Source organism: Amia ocellicauda, unplaced genomic scaffold (assembly GCF_036373705.1).
Source record: "Amia ocellicauda isolate fAmiCal2 unplaced genomic scaffold, fAmiCal2.hap1 HAP1_SCAFFOLD_86, whole genome shotgun sequence".
In the NCBI taxonomy this organism is placed as follows: Eukaryota; Metazoa; Chordata; class Actinopteri; order Amiiformes; family Amiidae; genus Amia; species Amia ocellicauda.
The window spans coordinates 218,821-238,074 of record NW_027103012.1 but is presented as its reverse complement, the minus strand read 5'-3'; the positions used below and the strand labels follow the sequence as shown (position 1 = coordinate 238,074).

The 19,254-nt window shown below is 39.5% G+C and overlaps 1 protein-coding gene across 1 annotated transcript; it reads right to left on the bottom strand.

The window, feature by feature from the left end:
• Window positions 1–430: 430 nt before the first annotated feature.
• LOC136744561 (G2/M phase-specific E3 ubiquitin-protein ligase-like) lies at window positions 431–10,713 on the bottom strand. Its single transcript, XM_066698766.1, has 8 exons — window positions 10,644–10,713; window positions 2,340–2,579; window positions 2,140–2,248; window positions 1,857–2,005; window positions 1,581–1,641; window positions 1,279–1,377; window positions 944–1,098; window positions 431–729 (listed from the first exon to the last, which is right to left on the bottom strand). Exons 1-8 carry the CDS (start codon window positions 10,711–10,713, stop codon window positions 431–433), a joined length of 1,182 nt encoding a protein of 393 aa, XP_066554863.1.
• Between the last annotated feature and the right edge of the window lie 8,541 nt (window positions 10,714–19,254).

The window sequence follows — 19,254 nt, the reverse complement described above, 5'->3', positions numbered from 1 at the left end:
ACAGATTTAAAAAAAAAATTACATTAACCTATCAAGTTTATATTTCATAATATCTTAGTGTACTTCTAACTAGAACTGCGTCTTTGTACAAAAACTTTTTTTTGGTTGAAAATTTGTATTTATTAAAATACTATCTTTTTTTTCTCCATGTTCTGGTGTATGAAAAACAAAACAAAGAACATTTGTAACAAACATGAACCATGGTTTTTTTTTGTGCCATTTTGAGTATAAAAAATATAAATGGAGCCTTTATGAAAAGGGGAAAAAATAAAATGAAGTATATTTCCATGTGTTTAACAGTAGACTAAACAATGAAAAATCTATCTCCACATAGTTCTGATATTAATCTCCTGGCCACCCAGGTTTAAGTAGGGCCATAACACATAAAAAAATAAGTTCTTTACTCCGTGAACAGCCAATTATAGAAAGCTTATACTCTTGAGAAAGTGTTTCCAAACTTTAGTGCTTGTGTCATGACACATTTAAATTCACTGTAGGATTTCATGTGCATAGTAGGGAAAGTGATGGTATTTGTGCATGCACTGACAGTGGGAAAGCAAATGTGATGGTAAACATTCTCATCCTGGCAATCATGGTTAAAGTTGATATGAATTGAAAAGTCTCTTTTCTCATTTGGTAAAATGGGCTTGTGTGTCTGGCCTGTTAGCCACTGTAGGATTCCAGGAACCGAGATGCAGTTTGAGTTGCTCTCCATTTCTGAACTGTCTGCTGCAGCTCCATCTAAAGCACTTGGGTCTCCACTTCCATCTAAATCTGTAAGATATAACGTATACACATTTGTAAGTCTAGATGCACGAGTAAAGAACTTGTTATTTTTATTTCCCCCCACACTTCACATATTAAAAGTCATAATTATGTGATTTGACTTCAGACATCTTAGGATACACTCTACTGTAACTCTAAAATCAATGATACAACTAACTTGTGTCTTCTGCCTCCTGGAGAAAGTCTTGAAAGTAGTTCAGAACGTCCATTTCTAGGGTGTGTTTTATGGTCCCCTTTTCGCTTAAATGTGGAACACAGTTTGTCATGATGAAGTCTGCATCTGGCTGCCAAAAACAAATACAAAAGTTTGTTCTAAAACAGATTATACATGCAGAGGTATATAACAATACAGGTACAATACCACTAATTTAAACATATATTTTCTTAAAAACAATGCAAACACTATCAGAAGCTTGGAATAGGAGGATTAAGGTAATGATTTTTAAAAAGATAGGGTGTTACTAAGTACAGCAGGAATCTCTTGGCACTTACTTTGTCGTCTTCTCCAGGGAGAAATTGTACAGTTGCAGACCTTTTCTTAGTTGTTGTAGCATTGGAGTGAGTCGCACAGTAGAGTGCCGGACAATTGCTCTAAAATGAGAAAATAAAATCTAGTTAAAGGATATAAGAAACAAGAGCCCCCCTTCTCAATTTCCCATGTCCAAATACATAGACAGTAATTTGTATCTTTATAATCTTGATAATTTCATTTAATTTCTGTATTTCACTGTGAATTGCTTGATATTACAATAAACAGAAAAAAATCTTTAACAACAATGTAATATAAAGCAAACCTTATCATTTCGTCGCTTTTTTCAGTAGATATGACACCTGTATATCCACAGTTCAAGATATCTCCAAATAGAAGTGATATACCATCAACAGTTGTATTTAAAACCTGAAACATGATCAAGGAAACATTTCTTAACAGGTAGTGTTTATTTTTCTCATATGAACTTGCACAAATGTAGAAGTTGCCAAAATGTTTAACGAAAGGAGATTGATTATTTTATAATTTCTATACAAAACAGCTTATCACCTATAACATCCTTGTGACTTATAGCACCTACCTTTGAAATAAGCTGAGATGACATCATCTGAGGAAAGTTCTAGTTGGTCAATATCTCCAGATGCAAGGTAAGTAAAACACCATTCACGCATAAAAGTGGGTGCTGGACCACCCTGAGCCAAGCTTACAGCCATGATTTCTCCAGCAGTCCTAAGGTAAATTAAAAACACTACATTTAGATCACATTTGTTAAGAATGTAAAACACAGGAATACATACAGGTCATCATTCTGAAAAGCCACTGGTAAATGATAAGAAAACAAGTACGAGAGAAAAACAGGAAACACTGTTTTTGTGTACTTGTGATCCAAGTAATTTACTGAATAAATGGGGTTCTTCCCTTTTTTGTCAAGCCCTGATTCGAAGAAACGTTGCTCAATTCCAGAAATCATTTCTGATAAAAAAAAATCAAATTTACTTTCAAACACTAAATTAATTTAGCTTCTGTAATTATTATCTGCAATTATTTATATCAGAAACCATACCAGTAAAAAACTCCTTTCGCAAGGCTCCCGTGTCAATTCCTGCTTCCCCCAAAAATGACACTTGCAGACTGCCATCCGGAGAGCTTTTTTTTTGCCTCTGCCATTGCTGCAAACCTCTTTGGAAAAGGTTGGACCGCGACACACAAATTGAAAATGTCTTTGTTACATCCACTTTGTTAGTGAGGTATTGCAAGACATCATCAAGGCTATTAAAGAAGAAGACAAATAATCCAGTAATATCTTATGAATAGAAAGTAAGAATGATCAAACAATTGGTGTGAAATGGTTTCAGTTTGCTAAAACGAGAGGAGGCAAGTTTGATCCAACAATAGTTTACCAATAAAATCAATGAATGTAATATTTATCCAGTGCACATTTATACAATGTGTTTCAAGGTGCTTAACATGGTATTTAATTGAAAGGTATCGGTGTAATGAAACAAAACAAATAAATAAATTGGGATCCACTGGATTACAGACAGCTCAAAAATATACTTTCTATTAACCTTTGAATCAAGTTGGATTCTGTATTCCCATTTGTGTTCATATCTGGATTTTCCAGAATTCTAATTTGAACAAAAGGTGGGAATTAGTTCTATGTAAAGAAATTTAAAGAGATTCACTACTGAAATTCAACAGATAAAATTGTTTATTTCTATATATTTTTTACAATGTGTTAATCATACATTGCAAATGTACAATACGAATTGTGTGTATGACAATAAACAGCTAAATACTTCCCATTAATGCATAACACATTTTATTGGACTAAATAAAAGTCTTACCTAACTCCACAGTTACTGGCATGCATTTCAAGAAGGTCTAGGGGGTAGTTCTTTTGAACAAAATGGGCATTCAGGCTCTGTCTATAAGGAATTGCCAAAATGTGATTAAAACTCTTATTAACAGTTAAGGCTTTAAATTGTACAAATTGTATACATATCTCTTCAAAAAAGTTTTACCTCTTTGTTTGTAATGTCCTGTGGGTATATTGTCTCTGACACAAAGAGCACCTCAGGCTGACAGGCCTGTATAAATATTCAAAATATAATGAATGGACTGTGGTATTGTAGATTAGATCATATATTAAAGCACTTTACACATTTACCACATTTTACACAATAAAAATTTTGCATCTAAACCATAAATACCATAAGTACAGCATACACTCACCTAAAGGATTATTAGGAACACCTGTTCAATTTCTCATTAATGCAATTATCTAACCAACCAATCACATGGCAGTTGCTTCAATGCATTTAGGGGTGTGGTCCTGGTCAAGACAATCTCCTGAACTCCAAACTGAATGTCTGAATGGGAAAGAAAGGTGATTTAAGCAATTTTGAGCGTGGCATGGTTGTTGGTGCCGGGGGGGCCGGTCTGAGTATTTCACAATCTGCTCAGTTACTGGGATTTTCACGCACAACCATTTCTAGGGTTTACAAAGAATGGTGTGAAAAGGGAAAAACATCCAGTATGCGGCAGTCCTGTGGGCGAAAATGCCTTGTTGATGCTAGAGGTCAGAGGAGAATGGGCCGACTGATTCAAGCTGATAGAAGAGCAACTTTGACTGAAATAACAACTCGTTACAACCGAGGTATGCAGCAAAGCATTTGTGAAGCCACAACACGTACAACCTTGAGGTAGATGGGCTACAACAGCAGAAGACCCCACCGGGTACCACTCATCTCCACTACAAATAGGAAAAAGAGGCTACAATTTGCACAAGCTCAAAAAAATTGGACAGTTGAAGACTGGAAAAATGTTGCCTGGTCTGATGAGTCTCGATTTCTGTTGAGACATTCAGATGGTAGAGTCAGAATTTGGCGTAAACAGAATGAGAACATGGATCCATCATGCCTTGTTACCACTGTGCAGGCTGGTGGTGGTGGTGTAATGGTGTGGGGGATGTTTTCTTGGCACACTTTAGGCCCCTTAGTGCCAATTGGGCATCGTTTAAATGCCACGGCCTACCTGAGCATTGTTTCTGACCATGTCCATCCCTTTATGACCACCATGTACCCATCCTCTGATGGCTACTTCCAGCAGGATAATGCACCATGTCACAAAGGTCGAATCATTTCAAATTGGTTTCTTGAACATGACAATGAGTTCACTGTACTAAACTGGCCCCCACAGTAACCAGATCTCAACCCAATAGAGCATCTTTGGGATGTGGTGGAACGGGAGCTTCGTGCCCTGGATGTGCATCCCACAAATCTCCATCAACTGCAAGATGCTATCCTATCAATATGGGCCAACATTTCTAAAGAATGCTTTCAGCACCTTGTTGAATCAATGCCACGTAGAATTAAGGCAGTTCTGAAGGCGAAAGGGGGTCAAACACAGTATTAGTATGGTGTTCCTAATAATCCTTTAGGTGAGTGTACAATGATCCATTGAATACACATATGCAACAGTTATTATTATTATTCTGTCTCTTGGTTGCGGTTGTGCTTATTATTATTATTATTATTATTATTATTATTATTATTATTATTATTATTATTATTACTTCTTGGCAGACACCCTTATCCAGGGAGACTTACAATGTAAGTGCAAACAAAGTGCAAAAATACAGTGAAGTACAAGGCATCAATCATTACAAATTCAATTTAACTAAAACATGAATTCAAAATAATACATTTCACAAATTCCAATTTACAATTTACACAAGTACAGTAAGTGACTTCCTACATCCTGGATGGTGAAAACTAAGTGCTGTCAAGATGTAGGGTTACAGACAAGGGCTACGGGAAAGGGAGAAAGGAGGAAAACAATCAAGAACGCGAGAAGCATAATAAAAACTGTGAAGTGCTATCTAGCAGGGATAGAGGACTAATATTACAAGTACTGTCGAAAAAGATGTGTCTTGAGTAAGCGCCGGAATGAGGTCAAGGACTCTGCTGTTTTGACTTCGGTGGGCAGGTCGTTCCACCATTGAGGGGCCAGGGATGAGAAGGAGCATCTCTGGAGGAAGGAGAGTGGAGAGGAGGTAGAGTTAGTCTTGAACTGAATGTGTGCTGCTATCGGGAGCCAGTGGAGGGAGCGGAGCAGTGGAGTAGCGTGTGCGAATTGTGGCAGAGAGAATACCAGACGAGCAGCAGAGTTCTGGATGAGCTGGAGCAGCAGGTAGTAGATGCAGGCAGGCCAGCCAGGAGGGAGTTGCACTAGTCCAGGCGGGAGAGGACCAGTGACTGGACGAGTACCTGAGTCGAGTAGTTGGTGAGGAAGGGACAGATCCGGCGTATGTTGCTCAGGAAGATGGGGAGGTCAGCAGAAGGTGAGGAAGAGTGGGGAAAAAAGAGGAGATCCGATTTGGAGAGGTTGAGCTTGAGGTGGTGCGAGTGCATCCAGGCGGAAATAGCAGACAAGCAGGAAGAGATGCGTGAGGGGATGAGAGAGTCAGAAGAGGGAAAAGACAGGAAGATCTGGGCATCATCAGCATAGAAGTGGTAGGAGAAACCATGGGAAGCGATGAGGGGGCCCAGGGAACGAGTGTAGAGAGAGAACAGGAGCGGGCTCAGGACGGAGCCTTGGGGAACGCCTGTGAGGAGAGGTTGGGGGGTGGATGAGGAGCCTCGCCATGTCACTTGGTAGGACCGGTCACTGAGGTAGGAGGAGAACCAGGTGAGAGCAGTCCAACGAGGCGATTGCTGTGCATGTCTGAAAAAGAAAGGCTTATTCTGTCGTATTCTAGTACTTTCATATGTTTATTTTGTCTAATTTACATAATTACAAAATGTATATACTTGTAGAAAACCTATACACTATTTTTTTATAATACAAAAAGAAAAGTTGAGCAGCTTAAGAAAAAATCAAACTCACTCTGGACAGCGCGGGGGGAACTCAGTGCGCATGCACACACATGACGCTCATGTGCAGATGCATGGATGTGCACAGAAAGAGGAATTGTCATCATACCATCAAACACATGCCTACAGTGGCCATTCACGTCTAGAAATTATGGACAATTCCCTGCAGTTTACCTTTGGCATAACTCGACAGCGCAGACTCTCCCATAGTGAAAACTTGAATCTTTTTCTTGCAAACCCTACAATGCTGTCTGCAAATGTGGACCTTGCTTTAACCATAGTGTATATTCAATTTTATCGAGCCACCTCTCTTTCAACGGCAGCACTGCGACACATTTGCCTCACTGGGCGCTGATGTGCGCTGTCTCAGCGGCTCACACTCGCAACCCATCAAACACACCAGCAGATCAAACAGGAGTCGTATTGGCCGCGGCATAAAGCAAGTAACTGGCTCTCTCCAACCACTGTAGTTATATCCCGAAGTTAATTCATTTAATCAGATTGCCGATTTATTTTGACGGTGATTAGCAAATTAAAAAATATATATTCACAAAATTCCAGCACTTTCAAGCACTTTATTCAAAATTCAAGCACTTTCACAACCTTGAAAATATCACCTTAAAATTCAAGCATTTGCAAGGATTTCAAGCACCCGTACGAACCCTGAATAATAATAATAATAATAATAATAATAATAATAATAATAATAATAATAATAATAATAATAATAATGTATGTATGTATGTATGTCACACACACACACACACACACAGAGACACAGACACAGACACAAACACAGGGACAGACAGACACACACACACAGACAGACAGACACACACACACACACACACACACACACACACAGACGGACAGTTGTGTCATTTTGAACAGGTGATTTTAGTTCAATGAACAAATGATCTGAGGGTGATTTGTATTGTATCCCAGCAATTGGAAAAAAGTGTTAGAGTTTTGAAAAATGCGCATTTTGATCATCGGTTGTGAGTTTTGTGTCTAGAGTTTTGAAAAATGACATCAAGGTTCTGAAATAAGTGCCAAAGTGATTGTAAAAAACTGTAATATCAGGGGACAGTGGCTATTACTGATCTGGCCTTCCGTGGCCTCTGTATTAATGTAACAGGTCACATTGTATGTGTACACTGATACTTGATAGTATAATATAGTGCAACTAAAAAACATACATATGTATCATAGAAGTATTTTGCAGAAATGATTATGGATAGTTATCAAAATGGAGAGGAAATTCTAAATCCAGTCTCCCCAGGCTGAGCTTCTATTGCTGCACCTGCTAAGTCGCTGCTGGCCCCACTATATGGATAGGACCACACCAAGTACAGGAGTCTCCCCATTGCTATTTATATCTCCCTATCCAGCCTTCTTTATATGTCAGGGTGGGGTGCCTATTCCCCTTAATCCTTTGTAACCTATTGCACCTGGGACGCACACTTGGGTTCCGGTTCCTCTGCCCCTCACATTCACATGAGGAATCCTAGGTGCTCAACACGTCATACTGTCTCTTTCATCTCATTTGTAAACTATGGACAAAACATGCATTTTGTTGCTTTTCCCAGAATCCTTTGTGCAAATACGCAATACGCAAATTACAGGAACTGTGATTGGCTCCCTGACATTACCCACACTGCGACTGATGCTACCTATTTCACTACCCATCAAAGAGCCATAATATGTGTGTGTCTGTCTGTCTGTCTGTCTGTCAAAGTATGTGTGTGTGTGTCTGTGTGTGTGTGTGTGTGTGTGTGTGTGTGTGTGTGTGTGAAAGTGTGTGTGTGTGTCTGTCTGTCTGTCATGTAACTTGCACATCTGTGAGGGCACCATTAATGCAGAAAGAGATGTACACATATTGTTTCTTTTGCATACATATGTATTTATGTATGTATGTCCAATTGCTTTGACAATACAAATGCACTGAATTGAGAGAGACAGACAGACAGACAGACAGACACTAACTGTGATTAAACAATTATACCAAACGGGTGCTAATTTAAGTCATTTGTTAAGCCTACCCTACACCAGGCATAAATGGAAAAAAGTATGTTTTGCTATAGAAACTGACATGAAACCAACATGGCAGCAGATATGCCAGTTCATTTTGCATTTTTAAAGGGCATTTCATCGAGGAAAGATATTTAAGGACAGGTGTAGACAAACTGGTATTTTGTCCCTCTGTGCCAGCCATACTGTGATGACGTGTGATGACACCAGCGTGTGCATGTCATGGAAATATATACCTAATACCGATATACATGCTTGCACCTTGGTCTGGTGGTTAATAAAGGTTACCTACTGTTCTCCAATACAAGTGCCTCCACTTGAAAAATAGCAGTTTATTTAGGTTCCATATGCCATGTGCTCTTCAGAATGGGACATGGGAAATGCCATTTCTTCACCTCCTCATCCAGGCTCTCCTGAATATCTTAAAGCGAGAGAGGAAAAAACAAGCGATATTACTTTGAAGCCTTTATGAATACATGAGTCCCTGCTCCTTTCCCCGGCTACATCATAGAGGTTTTATTCCATTTGTCAAAGGTTTAATTCTGCATTCTGTCTAACAAGATGTTAGAAACACGCCATCGACCCTTCAAAGCCAATGGATGAAGCGTGTGTCCACTCCCCACCAACTGACCAGAGAGATCTTGGTCTTCTCCTCCTGCTGACCCTCCTCCTCTTTCCAGACACCCCATGAATGTAGCATTGTGTGAAATTAACCCCCAGGGCAATTTCCTCATCACTCCCCCTAATTTGTCCTCAAGATGGAGAACACTTTTAAAATTAAATCCCTTTCAAGACTGCCATGGAGGAGAAAATGGAAACCTCTGCATTTAAAACCTAGATATGGTTTGAATGGCATCAAGCACCATGAAAACATAACCAAGATTTCCTGCAGATCTGGCTTGCAATTCCTAGATGTTGAAGTTACCTGAAATTATAAAATGGTGATGAAAGACACCTCAATTGGTCATCAATTTGCTAAGTTTTGGTACAAATTTCTAGTAATCTATACTACAGTAGTATATTCTTAAAATATAACCATCTATTTTCAACTGACTCTGTATCCAGTGTGCTCCAGTCTACCTCTTCTAAGTGCCGCCTCATACCTTCAAGGTTTGCTTTTCTAAAATTGTAGACCATTGTTTTAGACTTGGACCTTGTTTTTTGAAAGAATGTCTCAAAGCTAACCATATTGTGATCACAAGTTGCCATTGGTTCCCTAACTAGTGTCCCTCTGACTCTGTCTTGGTCATTTGAAAATATCAAGTCAATGTATGCTCTCTCCCTGGTTGGTTCCCTGACAAATTGAGTTAGAAAGCAGTCATTTACCATCTCAACCATTTCTATGTCTGCTTCTGTAGTCCCACTGGGCTTTCCCAGTCTAAGTTTGGGAAATTGAAATCCCCCATTATAAAAGCCACATCCTTGCTACATGCAGTCCTGATTACATTGTACAATGCAGCATCTTTCTGAATATCTGAGTTGGGTGGCCTGTAACACACTCCTACCATTAATCCTCAAGATCTTGTTTAAAAGTTTAACCCACAAAGATTCTGTTTTGTTACTGGGATTTAATTTGAGTTCTTCTGCCTCAATGTCATTATTCACATATAATGCTACCCCACCCCCTCTTTGATTTTGCCTGTCTCTCCTAAACTGTGTGTATCCTTCCAACTTGTATTCATCCCCATCATTTTCTGAGAGCCATGTTTCCGTCACTCCTACAACATCATAGTCACATGCTAGCACTGTGGCTTCCAAGTCTAACATCTTATTCCTTATACTCCTGGCATTGAGGTACAAACATTTCAGGACTTTCCTACTAGCAGTTTCCCTTGGTTTTCTTTCCTTAGAGGAACATCTCCCATTGTCAGAGCTCCCTGCCCCCCTGGTTCCTAGTTTAAATGATTCTCAATTTCACTGCACATACGCTCTCCCAATGCATTAGCCCCCCTTCTGTTTAGATGTAGACCGTCCAGTTTGTACAGGTCCCATCTATCCCAGAAGAAAGACAAATGCTCCATAAACCTAAACCCCTCTTCCCTACACCAGGATTTCAACCACGTGTTAAACTTTCTAATCTCTGCCTGTCTCCCTGGCCTGGCACGTGGTACTGGAAGTATTTCAGAGAAAACTACCGTGGAGGTTCTGCTCTTTAGTTTTGTTCCTAACTCTTTAAAATTGTCTTGCAGAACCTCTGTCCTACCTTTTCCTATGTCATTGGTTCCAATGTGGACCATGACCAGTGGATTCCCTCCGGCTTTGGCCAGTAGCCCATCTACTAGTTTAGGGAGATCTGCAACCTGAGCACCAGGGTAATTTTCACCTGGGTCAGTTTGCAAAAAAGGGGCATTATTTCAGTGTTATGTATATATGTTATTGAAAAACAATAATATATATATAAGATATCGAGTCTCCTTCTGTTCTGGGGGGAGTGGGCACCATGGTGCTCTGGTGCTCACCTGCCATCCCATCACCCTCTGAGCCGTCACTGTCCAATTTGGTGTCCAGCAGTTGGAACTTGTTGGGCATTTCTAGCTCTTGGGGTGTCTCTAGGGGTTGTGCGTGCCATTTTCCGCGGTCACGACCTACTGTAACCCAGCAGTTCTCTACGCTGTCCTGCTCTCCTAGGTTTTGGCTGCACACCATCTCTCTCATGGGCAGATTGACCAATTCTTCTATATCCCCAATGTAGCGCAGATCAACAACCTGATCACAAACCTTGATCTCTAGGATTTCAACATGCTGACAACGTTCACAAATGAAATCTTTTTATATGAGTTCATCCAGGAAGGCAATCATCCTGCAAACCCAACACTGTAGTGGCCACATGCTTCTAAACGTTAGTTTTTGTTATTGTTAAGGACAGCATTGATTATAATGTAAGTCCCTTAAAGATCAGCCACAGTGGTTTTATTAATTAATGGAACGTTTTTGTTATTTAATACTGAAACGCCTCTTTTTTGTGAGAGATGGGTCTCTTGCAAAATGCATACATCTGCCTGATCACTCTCCTGTAAGACTGCACTTAACAACATTTTTCATTCTACTTGCCTAGCATTACTAGTACTCATATTGTTAATTTGATTTCCCCTACGCTCATTATCCCTTGGCCCTTGCCTGTGACCTAACATCTTGTCTGCATTTGGCTCTTACAATCCAGGATGTAAGTGCTCATTTTTTGTATTCACTTGTGTAAATTGGTGTAAATATTTGCTTTGAATTGCACTTTATTATGTAAATTTGAATTTGTAATGTTTTATGCCTTGTGCTGAACTGTATTTTTGCACTTTGTATTGCGCTTATATTTTGTAAGTCGCCCTGGATAAGGGTGTCTGCCTAGAAATAAATAATAATAATAATAATAATAATAATAATAATAATAATAATAATAATAATAATAATAATAATAATAATAATAATAATATTCTGGGGTTATGGGGCTCTCTGTGAGTTCTGGGATGAGGTACCGCCGGGGAGCGGTGATTGGGCCATGCGAGTGACGAGGGCAGGGGGTGACGTCACTCTGATGTGTTCCGGGTCAGAACTGAGACTGGGGGACATGGGGTCCATGACAATTCGTCCCCGTGATAATTAGTCTGCGACAATTGGTCCCTGTGACAATTGATCCCTGATGACAATTAGTCCCCGCGTCAATTCGCCCCCATCATTATACGTTCTCCACTTTTTGCATTTGTAACCATGAGTGCATTCACTTATTGTAGAGCCATAGAACACATATATGTGTATAATATAGTAGGCAGGCTTTATATATATATATATATATATAAATACACACACACACACAACTATTTTGTATTATTTATTATATGTTTTTAATTGATACATTAATCTGATACTATAACCCCAGTAATTAAGTTTTATACAATTAGTTTTGACAGCTGGCTGTGAGTGAAGGGTAGGGTGTCGCTTAGTGGAACAGGTGCGCCCCATTAGCTGTCAGTGGCTATGTACTCAAACACACGTGATAATAAAGTGCAAACAATCATACAATTAATATTCAATTAGTGATACAAAGTGATAATAAACCAATTAGTGAATTAATAAGAAAATAAAAAAGAATAATAAAGAATACATAAGTGCATAAGTGAATTAAAGAGATATACAAAACACTGGGCACCCTTTGCGAAACACACATTTGTTTAAATATTTGTTATTTTTCGCTATTGTGCACAGTAAAACATTTATCATATATTCATTAATATTGTACCTTTTTTAAGTCTTGTACCACAATTCTCATAACCGACCCCTGTCCCCAAATTAGAATTTAGATTTGAAAGCTTGTTAAAATAAAACATGGTTATTATTTGTATTAAACCCTTCATGTGTGTCCCCCCATTTTCCACATAAAATCTCATAAACGACATCCTAAGGGATTTGTGTATGAAAACAGCATTTCAATAAAGTTTTCTGAATGAGGTGAAAGATCAAGGCCTTGTGTCAGTGAACACCACAGACCCAGGTACGGACTGATTAATATTTTCTTAAAAATATTAATTTAACTTAGAAGTGCCTGTTAGCACATTGCTGTAGCACATAACCAACACCCAAGGAAAAAAAATGAAACTGAAATATTAAAGGAGAATGAACGTATTTGACCAAAAACGGACTCTTTCTCAATGCTAATTTAGTTTTGAGCAAGAAATAAAATGGTTGCCACATGTGTTAAAATGGACAAGAGAGTGGAATTTCTCACAGCCGACACCTTGCAATTGATTTCATAGCTGACACTTTTCAGGAGATAGAAAATGTGTTGGTTGTGATAAGTTGGTGTCGGTTATTATTTTATAGTGTATTTTATTCAAATTCTTAGTTCAGTTGTTTGGTATTTCATGTTTTTATTTCTGTGTGTTTTCTAAAGCCAGTTTTAATGTTCATTATAATATTGGGCAAAGTTAAATGTAGCTGTAAAATCAGAAAAGTAGTATTATAGAACTGTAGAGGTTAAGGGTAAGTCTGAGGCCTTTAGCTAAAGCCTGACAATGGACAGCGGTTGAAAATGAGCTTTGGCATTTTTAAACATTTGTGTTTGCCATTATACAAAAAATAAGAAATTACAAAGAAGTAAGATAATTTGTGTCCGTGACTAGTGTGGTATTTCCAGAGTGGGAAAACAGTTATAACTGACTGTAGCACAAATAAAACAAGTAAATCGCCATTTTTCTTTTTGTTGTTTTGCTTAAGTTTTTTTTTTCTTCCTGTGGGACACTAGTTTGGGTGTTTATTCCCAGTTCCACAAACACTGCCCCAGCGTAACACTACTGTAGGTTTAAAGGGGACCCTTAATACTATAAATTGGACCTAACATAATTTTGGAGCCATTTGGAGCCTCTCGTGATTTTATTATTATTATTATTATTATTATTATTATTATTATTATTGTTGTTGTTGTTGTTGTTGTTGTTGCATTTCTCTTTATACTTCTTTTAGTACATGTCTTAATGCTACTGGGCACTGCAGCATGTACAGTGAGGAGCGGCCTGTCCATGCCCACTGAAGTGTATGTGTTACCTGTAGCCTTGATGTAGTGCTGCCCAGTTACAGAATGTAATGTTACTTCGTTACCATTTTTGGATGTGCTATTTATGTTTCTTCCAGATCAAATAGACAGAAATAAATAAAAGAAAAATAATGTCCTTCCTGGGTAAACAGAGTGGAATTCGGTTCAACCCCCCAGCCATCGTCTTAATGTATGAAGATGAAGCGCTGAAGAAGATGTGGAAGCGTGTGATGTCTGAACTTCTCCATGTCTTCAGACGAATTGGCAGGCCTGTGCACAGCTGAACAGTACTGAAAACGACAAAGGATTCAGACCAGTGTTCAGTGTGCGACCCCGTGTTTTTCAATGATCGTGTAGCGCGACTCCTTCACCCGCGAAACACAGCAATTCAGCGAAAACCGGCCGTGAAGAGCGAGCTGCGCATGCCCGGAAATAAAAATCGGATCACGGTGTAAAAGTCGTGCAGTGAGAGCCGGGCTGAAGGCTGCTGTTCGCTTGTGGATGCTAACCGTTGGCGTGACTCAATTCAGTTTGTTTGGACAGAAATGGAAATTGGTCTTTAAGGCATTCAGGACAGAAAACAGTAGACACGTATTCACACAGAGAGTTTTTACAATCTGGGACAAACTTCCCAGCGATGTGGTTGAAGCTGCAAACTTGGGACATTCAACAAGAGACTGGAAAGCATCCTTGGATCACTTAGTTATTAATGGACATCAAACGAGCACGATGGGTCGATCTGCTGTGGTTTGTAAATGTATGATCTTACGATATCTGTTCGCTTATGACATCACAGTTGCCATGATTCGATGAGTTTTGCTTTGGAGCTCTGATAGCTCTGTTGGTGTATGGAGAATTAGCGAGTGGTCGTAGTTTTACAGTGAGAAACTCATTCTGAGTAGCAATATAATTTTCGAGTATTATCAGGATAAAATAATGAAAGGGATTGTGGACTTTCGTCTGATAGACAATCCCAGACTCAGGTAGGTCGTTTCATTAGTCAATGGGGTTTCTCTTATTGCAACAGGGTATGCTAAGCCTACATTTTGTGTGTAATAATGAAAGTAAAGTGTACAATGTGCGCACAAAATGTGACTAATAATGTATATGTTTTTCCGCCAGCTATTGTATTGAATCTTTTTCCATGTGATAATTAATTCACTGTCTTTGATAGATTCATAGTGAAACTGAAATATGGTATACACATGGTACCATGGTGTAAAATTTCAAACAAAGCTCTACGCTGGATGTATGTATATGCCACTGTACAGTTTCTGTTCATTTACCTTTGGCTGGCTATATATGCCCGTGCAGTTACAGTATGTGAAGTCTATACATGATCTTCAATTCAAAGTTTTAAAGCATGTATGTCATTCAATTCTTAGCTATCATTTGTCTGTTCTCTAAATGTTTATAAATGTTATTTGGTGCCATGGGTGCATAAAAGGGCTAAGTGCTTATATTCTATAAAAGGGCTTTTTGTTGCAGGATGATGTACCATTTTTTTCTTTAAATAAACATTAATTCTAAGGAAACCTTGCTGATTACTACTTAAAAAAGGTTTACAGAATACAGAATTAACTGCAGTCTGTTTTATAGATATTTGTGTCGTTTTTTTTCTTTGTTTCCTAGATTAGATTGAACCTATAGACTAGTCACGAACTCCAGGGCTGTATTATAAAATTCTAGAAAGGGTTTAAGAGAATGAGAACACAGTTACAATTAATAGCAAAAAAAAAAAAAAAAAAACTTCCAGTATTCAGTGTGTGCTTTGCAACTTTATCCAGAGTTAGACATTTTTTTTACAGCTGTAGCATAGGTTGCAAATGGCAGTTTCTTCTTGAAGTGCAACTTAATTCCAAGAAGTGGAACTGTGAGCCTTCAGAATTACAAATTATTTTCTTACCTGGATATTTTTATTTGTTTTATTGTTTTTGTCTTTTTTTGTTCTTCATTTTTTCCTGGTATTTTCACAGGGCACAGAGAGAACTGCTGCACCTGGAGTCCATGATGGATAAGGTGAGGAACCCTTCAGGATTTGAAACTGTCCTTGCATGATGAAGTCAGTTTAACATTATTTGCATTCCTGTAATTCTTAGCAGAGTATATTGGTAACCCATATGGCTGTAGGCCAGTGTGCATGTAAACACATTCATCTGTCTAAATGAATTGTAGGTGTGATTCTTCCTGTAAAAGTTTCCCTTTGAATATCCAACAGCTAATGTAAAGTGTCCACTTTAGTATAGCTCAAGTAAGCAATTCAGAGATTGTGTGCAATGAGAATCTATTTAGATTAATGTGCTACCCTGCCCTGACCAGCCAACTGACTCTTTGTCCCCCCAGCCCTCAAGAAGGGGCACCTGGAGCTCCCAGCAGGACCAGAGGAAGCAGCCACGTAAGATCATTACTGGAGTATCATTCACAGCTGAGGTGAAGCTCCACAAGACAGAGAAGGCCTGGAAGCCAAACATAAGGAAGGCTACCACAGAGGACACTGAGACCATCAAGACAGAGGTATGTAGGAGCAGTGGACACGGTTCTTGTTTGTGGGGTGGGATAAATAACTAGCTAGTCTTAAAGGGGATTGTGGGTAAACTTGGTGCCCCTGTAATGATCTTGTCTGGACCTCTAATGATGGAGAAGCGGAACTGAGAGACTACATATGCTCACAAGCACCCACCTCTCCAGTACAAATAAAACCATGGACTTGGCCAAGGTTTACAGAACTAACCCTTTTTCCTTCCTTCCCTCCTCCCTCCTTTCCCCTTCACCAGGAGCTATTCTGCAGGATGCGCAGTATCCTGAACAAGCTGACCCCACAGATGTTCCATCAGCTGATGCGTCAAGTGACCGAGCTGACCATCGACACAGAGGAGCGGCTCAAGGGTGTCGTTGACCTAATCTTTGAGAAGGCCATCTCCGAACCCAACTTCTCTGTCACATACGCCCATATGTGCTGCTGCCTTATGGAGGTGAGAGAAGGAGTGTGGCAGGGGTGAGAGTGAGGTAAAAGAGGGAGGCAGGGAATGATAGAAGGTTGCAGAGATGCTACATGGATCAGATTCGTTTTGCTATGGAGTTGCATGAATCCTGGACCCCTGTTCATCTGTGGGTTTTCTCTCTGTACCTGTTAAAGCAAGAAGCTAGCCTACCACACAGACCATGCTTAGCTAATTCAAGTTTCCATCTTGCTTATGGTTTATGTTCTCCCTCCTCCTCTTTCTGTAGCTCCACGTCCCTACCACTGGCAAGCTGGGCGTGACTGTGACTTTCCGCCAGCTGCTGTTGAGAAAATGTAAGACAGAGTTTGAGAAGGATCAGGGTGGCGCCGAGGTCGTTGAGAAGAAGCAGAAGGAGCTGGATGCATGCTTGGTAATAAAAACTAAATTAATATTTTTTAAATGTAAAGTACTGAAATTTGATAGTCCTTTATTGTAAATAAGGCACAGGTTGGTTGTGCAATCGCAGTATGAATAACATACACATATGTTAGTCCCAGTGAGAGATCGAGATCAGGCACGAGAAAGTTTTATGTGATCCTGCAGATTCAGCCCGAGTTCAGCCAATCAGCAGAAGAAGGCACTGCTGAGGTCTCGCGGACTCCAACTTTAAAGGGGCAGCTACAGTTCATGAGCTGTGTGAGTGACACAGCAGCAACACCATCGTGTGATTAACTGCATCAACTCAGAATTGTTCCTCTTAGAAAACGCAGGGGGACGGGGGCTGTACCTGCAATTAACATTAAGTTTCTGATGTCAACTCTACCAAACCAGTGTGGAGTCCAAAAACACATTTTAGCCGCCAGCAATATTATTTGGCCCCCAAAGCCCCCCAAATTAATTATAAATATATATTTTTAAAAAATGCTAAAAGTCCCAAATGCAATTTTCCAAGAAGGAAGTGACCCAACCTAAATAATGCAAAAGTTACATTTTAACTTAATCAACTTAACTTGTTATGCAAGTGGCGCCCAGCAGCAGATGGAGAAAAACGACACCAGTCAAGTAATTCATTTCAACAGTAATAATTTTGACTTCATTGACTTTACAAACAACAGGAGGGATTAATTGGAGTCTGTTTCTTCTGAGACAAGGCCCATATAACATAACTTCACTGGCTGAGGTAGGATATGTGGCTTAACAGCGTCTGATTTTATTTTTTATTAGGTCTAGTTACAATTGCAACTGGCCAGATAGGTAGCATCCTTCATAAAACAATAATTAAAAGAAAAAGAGGCAATGTCTGTGTCTTAATGTCTGTATCGGGAGTCTGGATAACCTGCTCCTGTAATGACAAAACAAACAGAAAATACTGTCAGCATGAGACCTAAAATAGCCCTGGATAAGCACTAATCATAATAATAATAATAATAATAATAATAATGATAATAATAATCACAATAATGTTAGGAGCCTATATGACTATTAAATACTAAGTTACTTACTTAATGGGAAAAGTTGCATTTCCCCTCGGACACGATCTTTTGGATGTCAGGTGAGAGGGATGTGATTCTGATGCGCAGGCAGTCCTCGATTGACTCGTGTGCAAGCCGGTTCCTGTCGTGAGTCTTCATTGCATTCAGAGAGGAAAATGAGGACTCACAGGTGTACGTTGGTCCAAAGATTGTTAGCACATAAAACGCAAGTTTCTTTATTATGCTGTATTCCTCTGAGCATGCCACCCAAAACGCACACAAGGACTCGGCACTCCTATGCGCATCCCTGATTTGGCTCGACGTCTGGAATTCAGTCAGCTCATAGGGGCGCCTTATCCAGCGAGGATATCGTTGTCTTATCAAGGGAGGAGAATTCTCCACCTGGACGGACTGTGAAAGGATCACGTACAAACGCAATGATGTCCTTGGGCATGCTGTAGTCTTCAAATCTGGTGTAGAAGTTGTCCCTCAGCTGCTTGATAAAATCTTTCATCACCTCTGTGACAATACTGCAGCCTGGTCCCTCTGCCTGTCGTTTCTTCAGTGTGCTGAAGTGCAGTAGCCTTCCAGATGACAAGTCCAAATCGAACAAGTCAAGCTTCCTAGTAAAGGTTTTCCACCATGTCCACGACTGTTGTTATTCTAACTACAGATTTAACCAGTTTAAGTGACAGAACATGTCAGCCAAGAAAGCATCATTAGAGAGGAATTCCACAATTTCCAAAATATGAAGGTGGTCAGCTGCAGTCCTCATTTTGCTTTTTCTGAGAAAATCCACAACCTGGTCATGCAGCTCACAGAATCGTTCTAGAGCTTTTCCTTTACTCAGCCAGCACACTAATCATTGTGGGTGGCCTCCTCTGATTCTGTCACAAGCTTGTGGTGTTGGGTGCTTGATGTAGTGATACATAAATAAAAACATTAACGTATTTAAGAAAGCAATAGGCTATTAGTCTTGTTGTTTTCATTGATTCTGTTGGTTGCATTATAATTATTACTGCATTTGAAAATGACCCCGCTAATACGCAGCGTTGCAGCAACTTAATAATACATGTGTTAGGTGGGAAGCTCTTTTTAATTGTTGTTTTATAAACAACAATCCCGAAATCCCGGGATT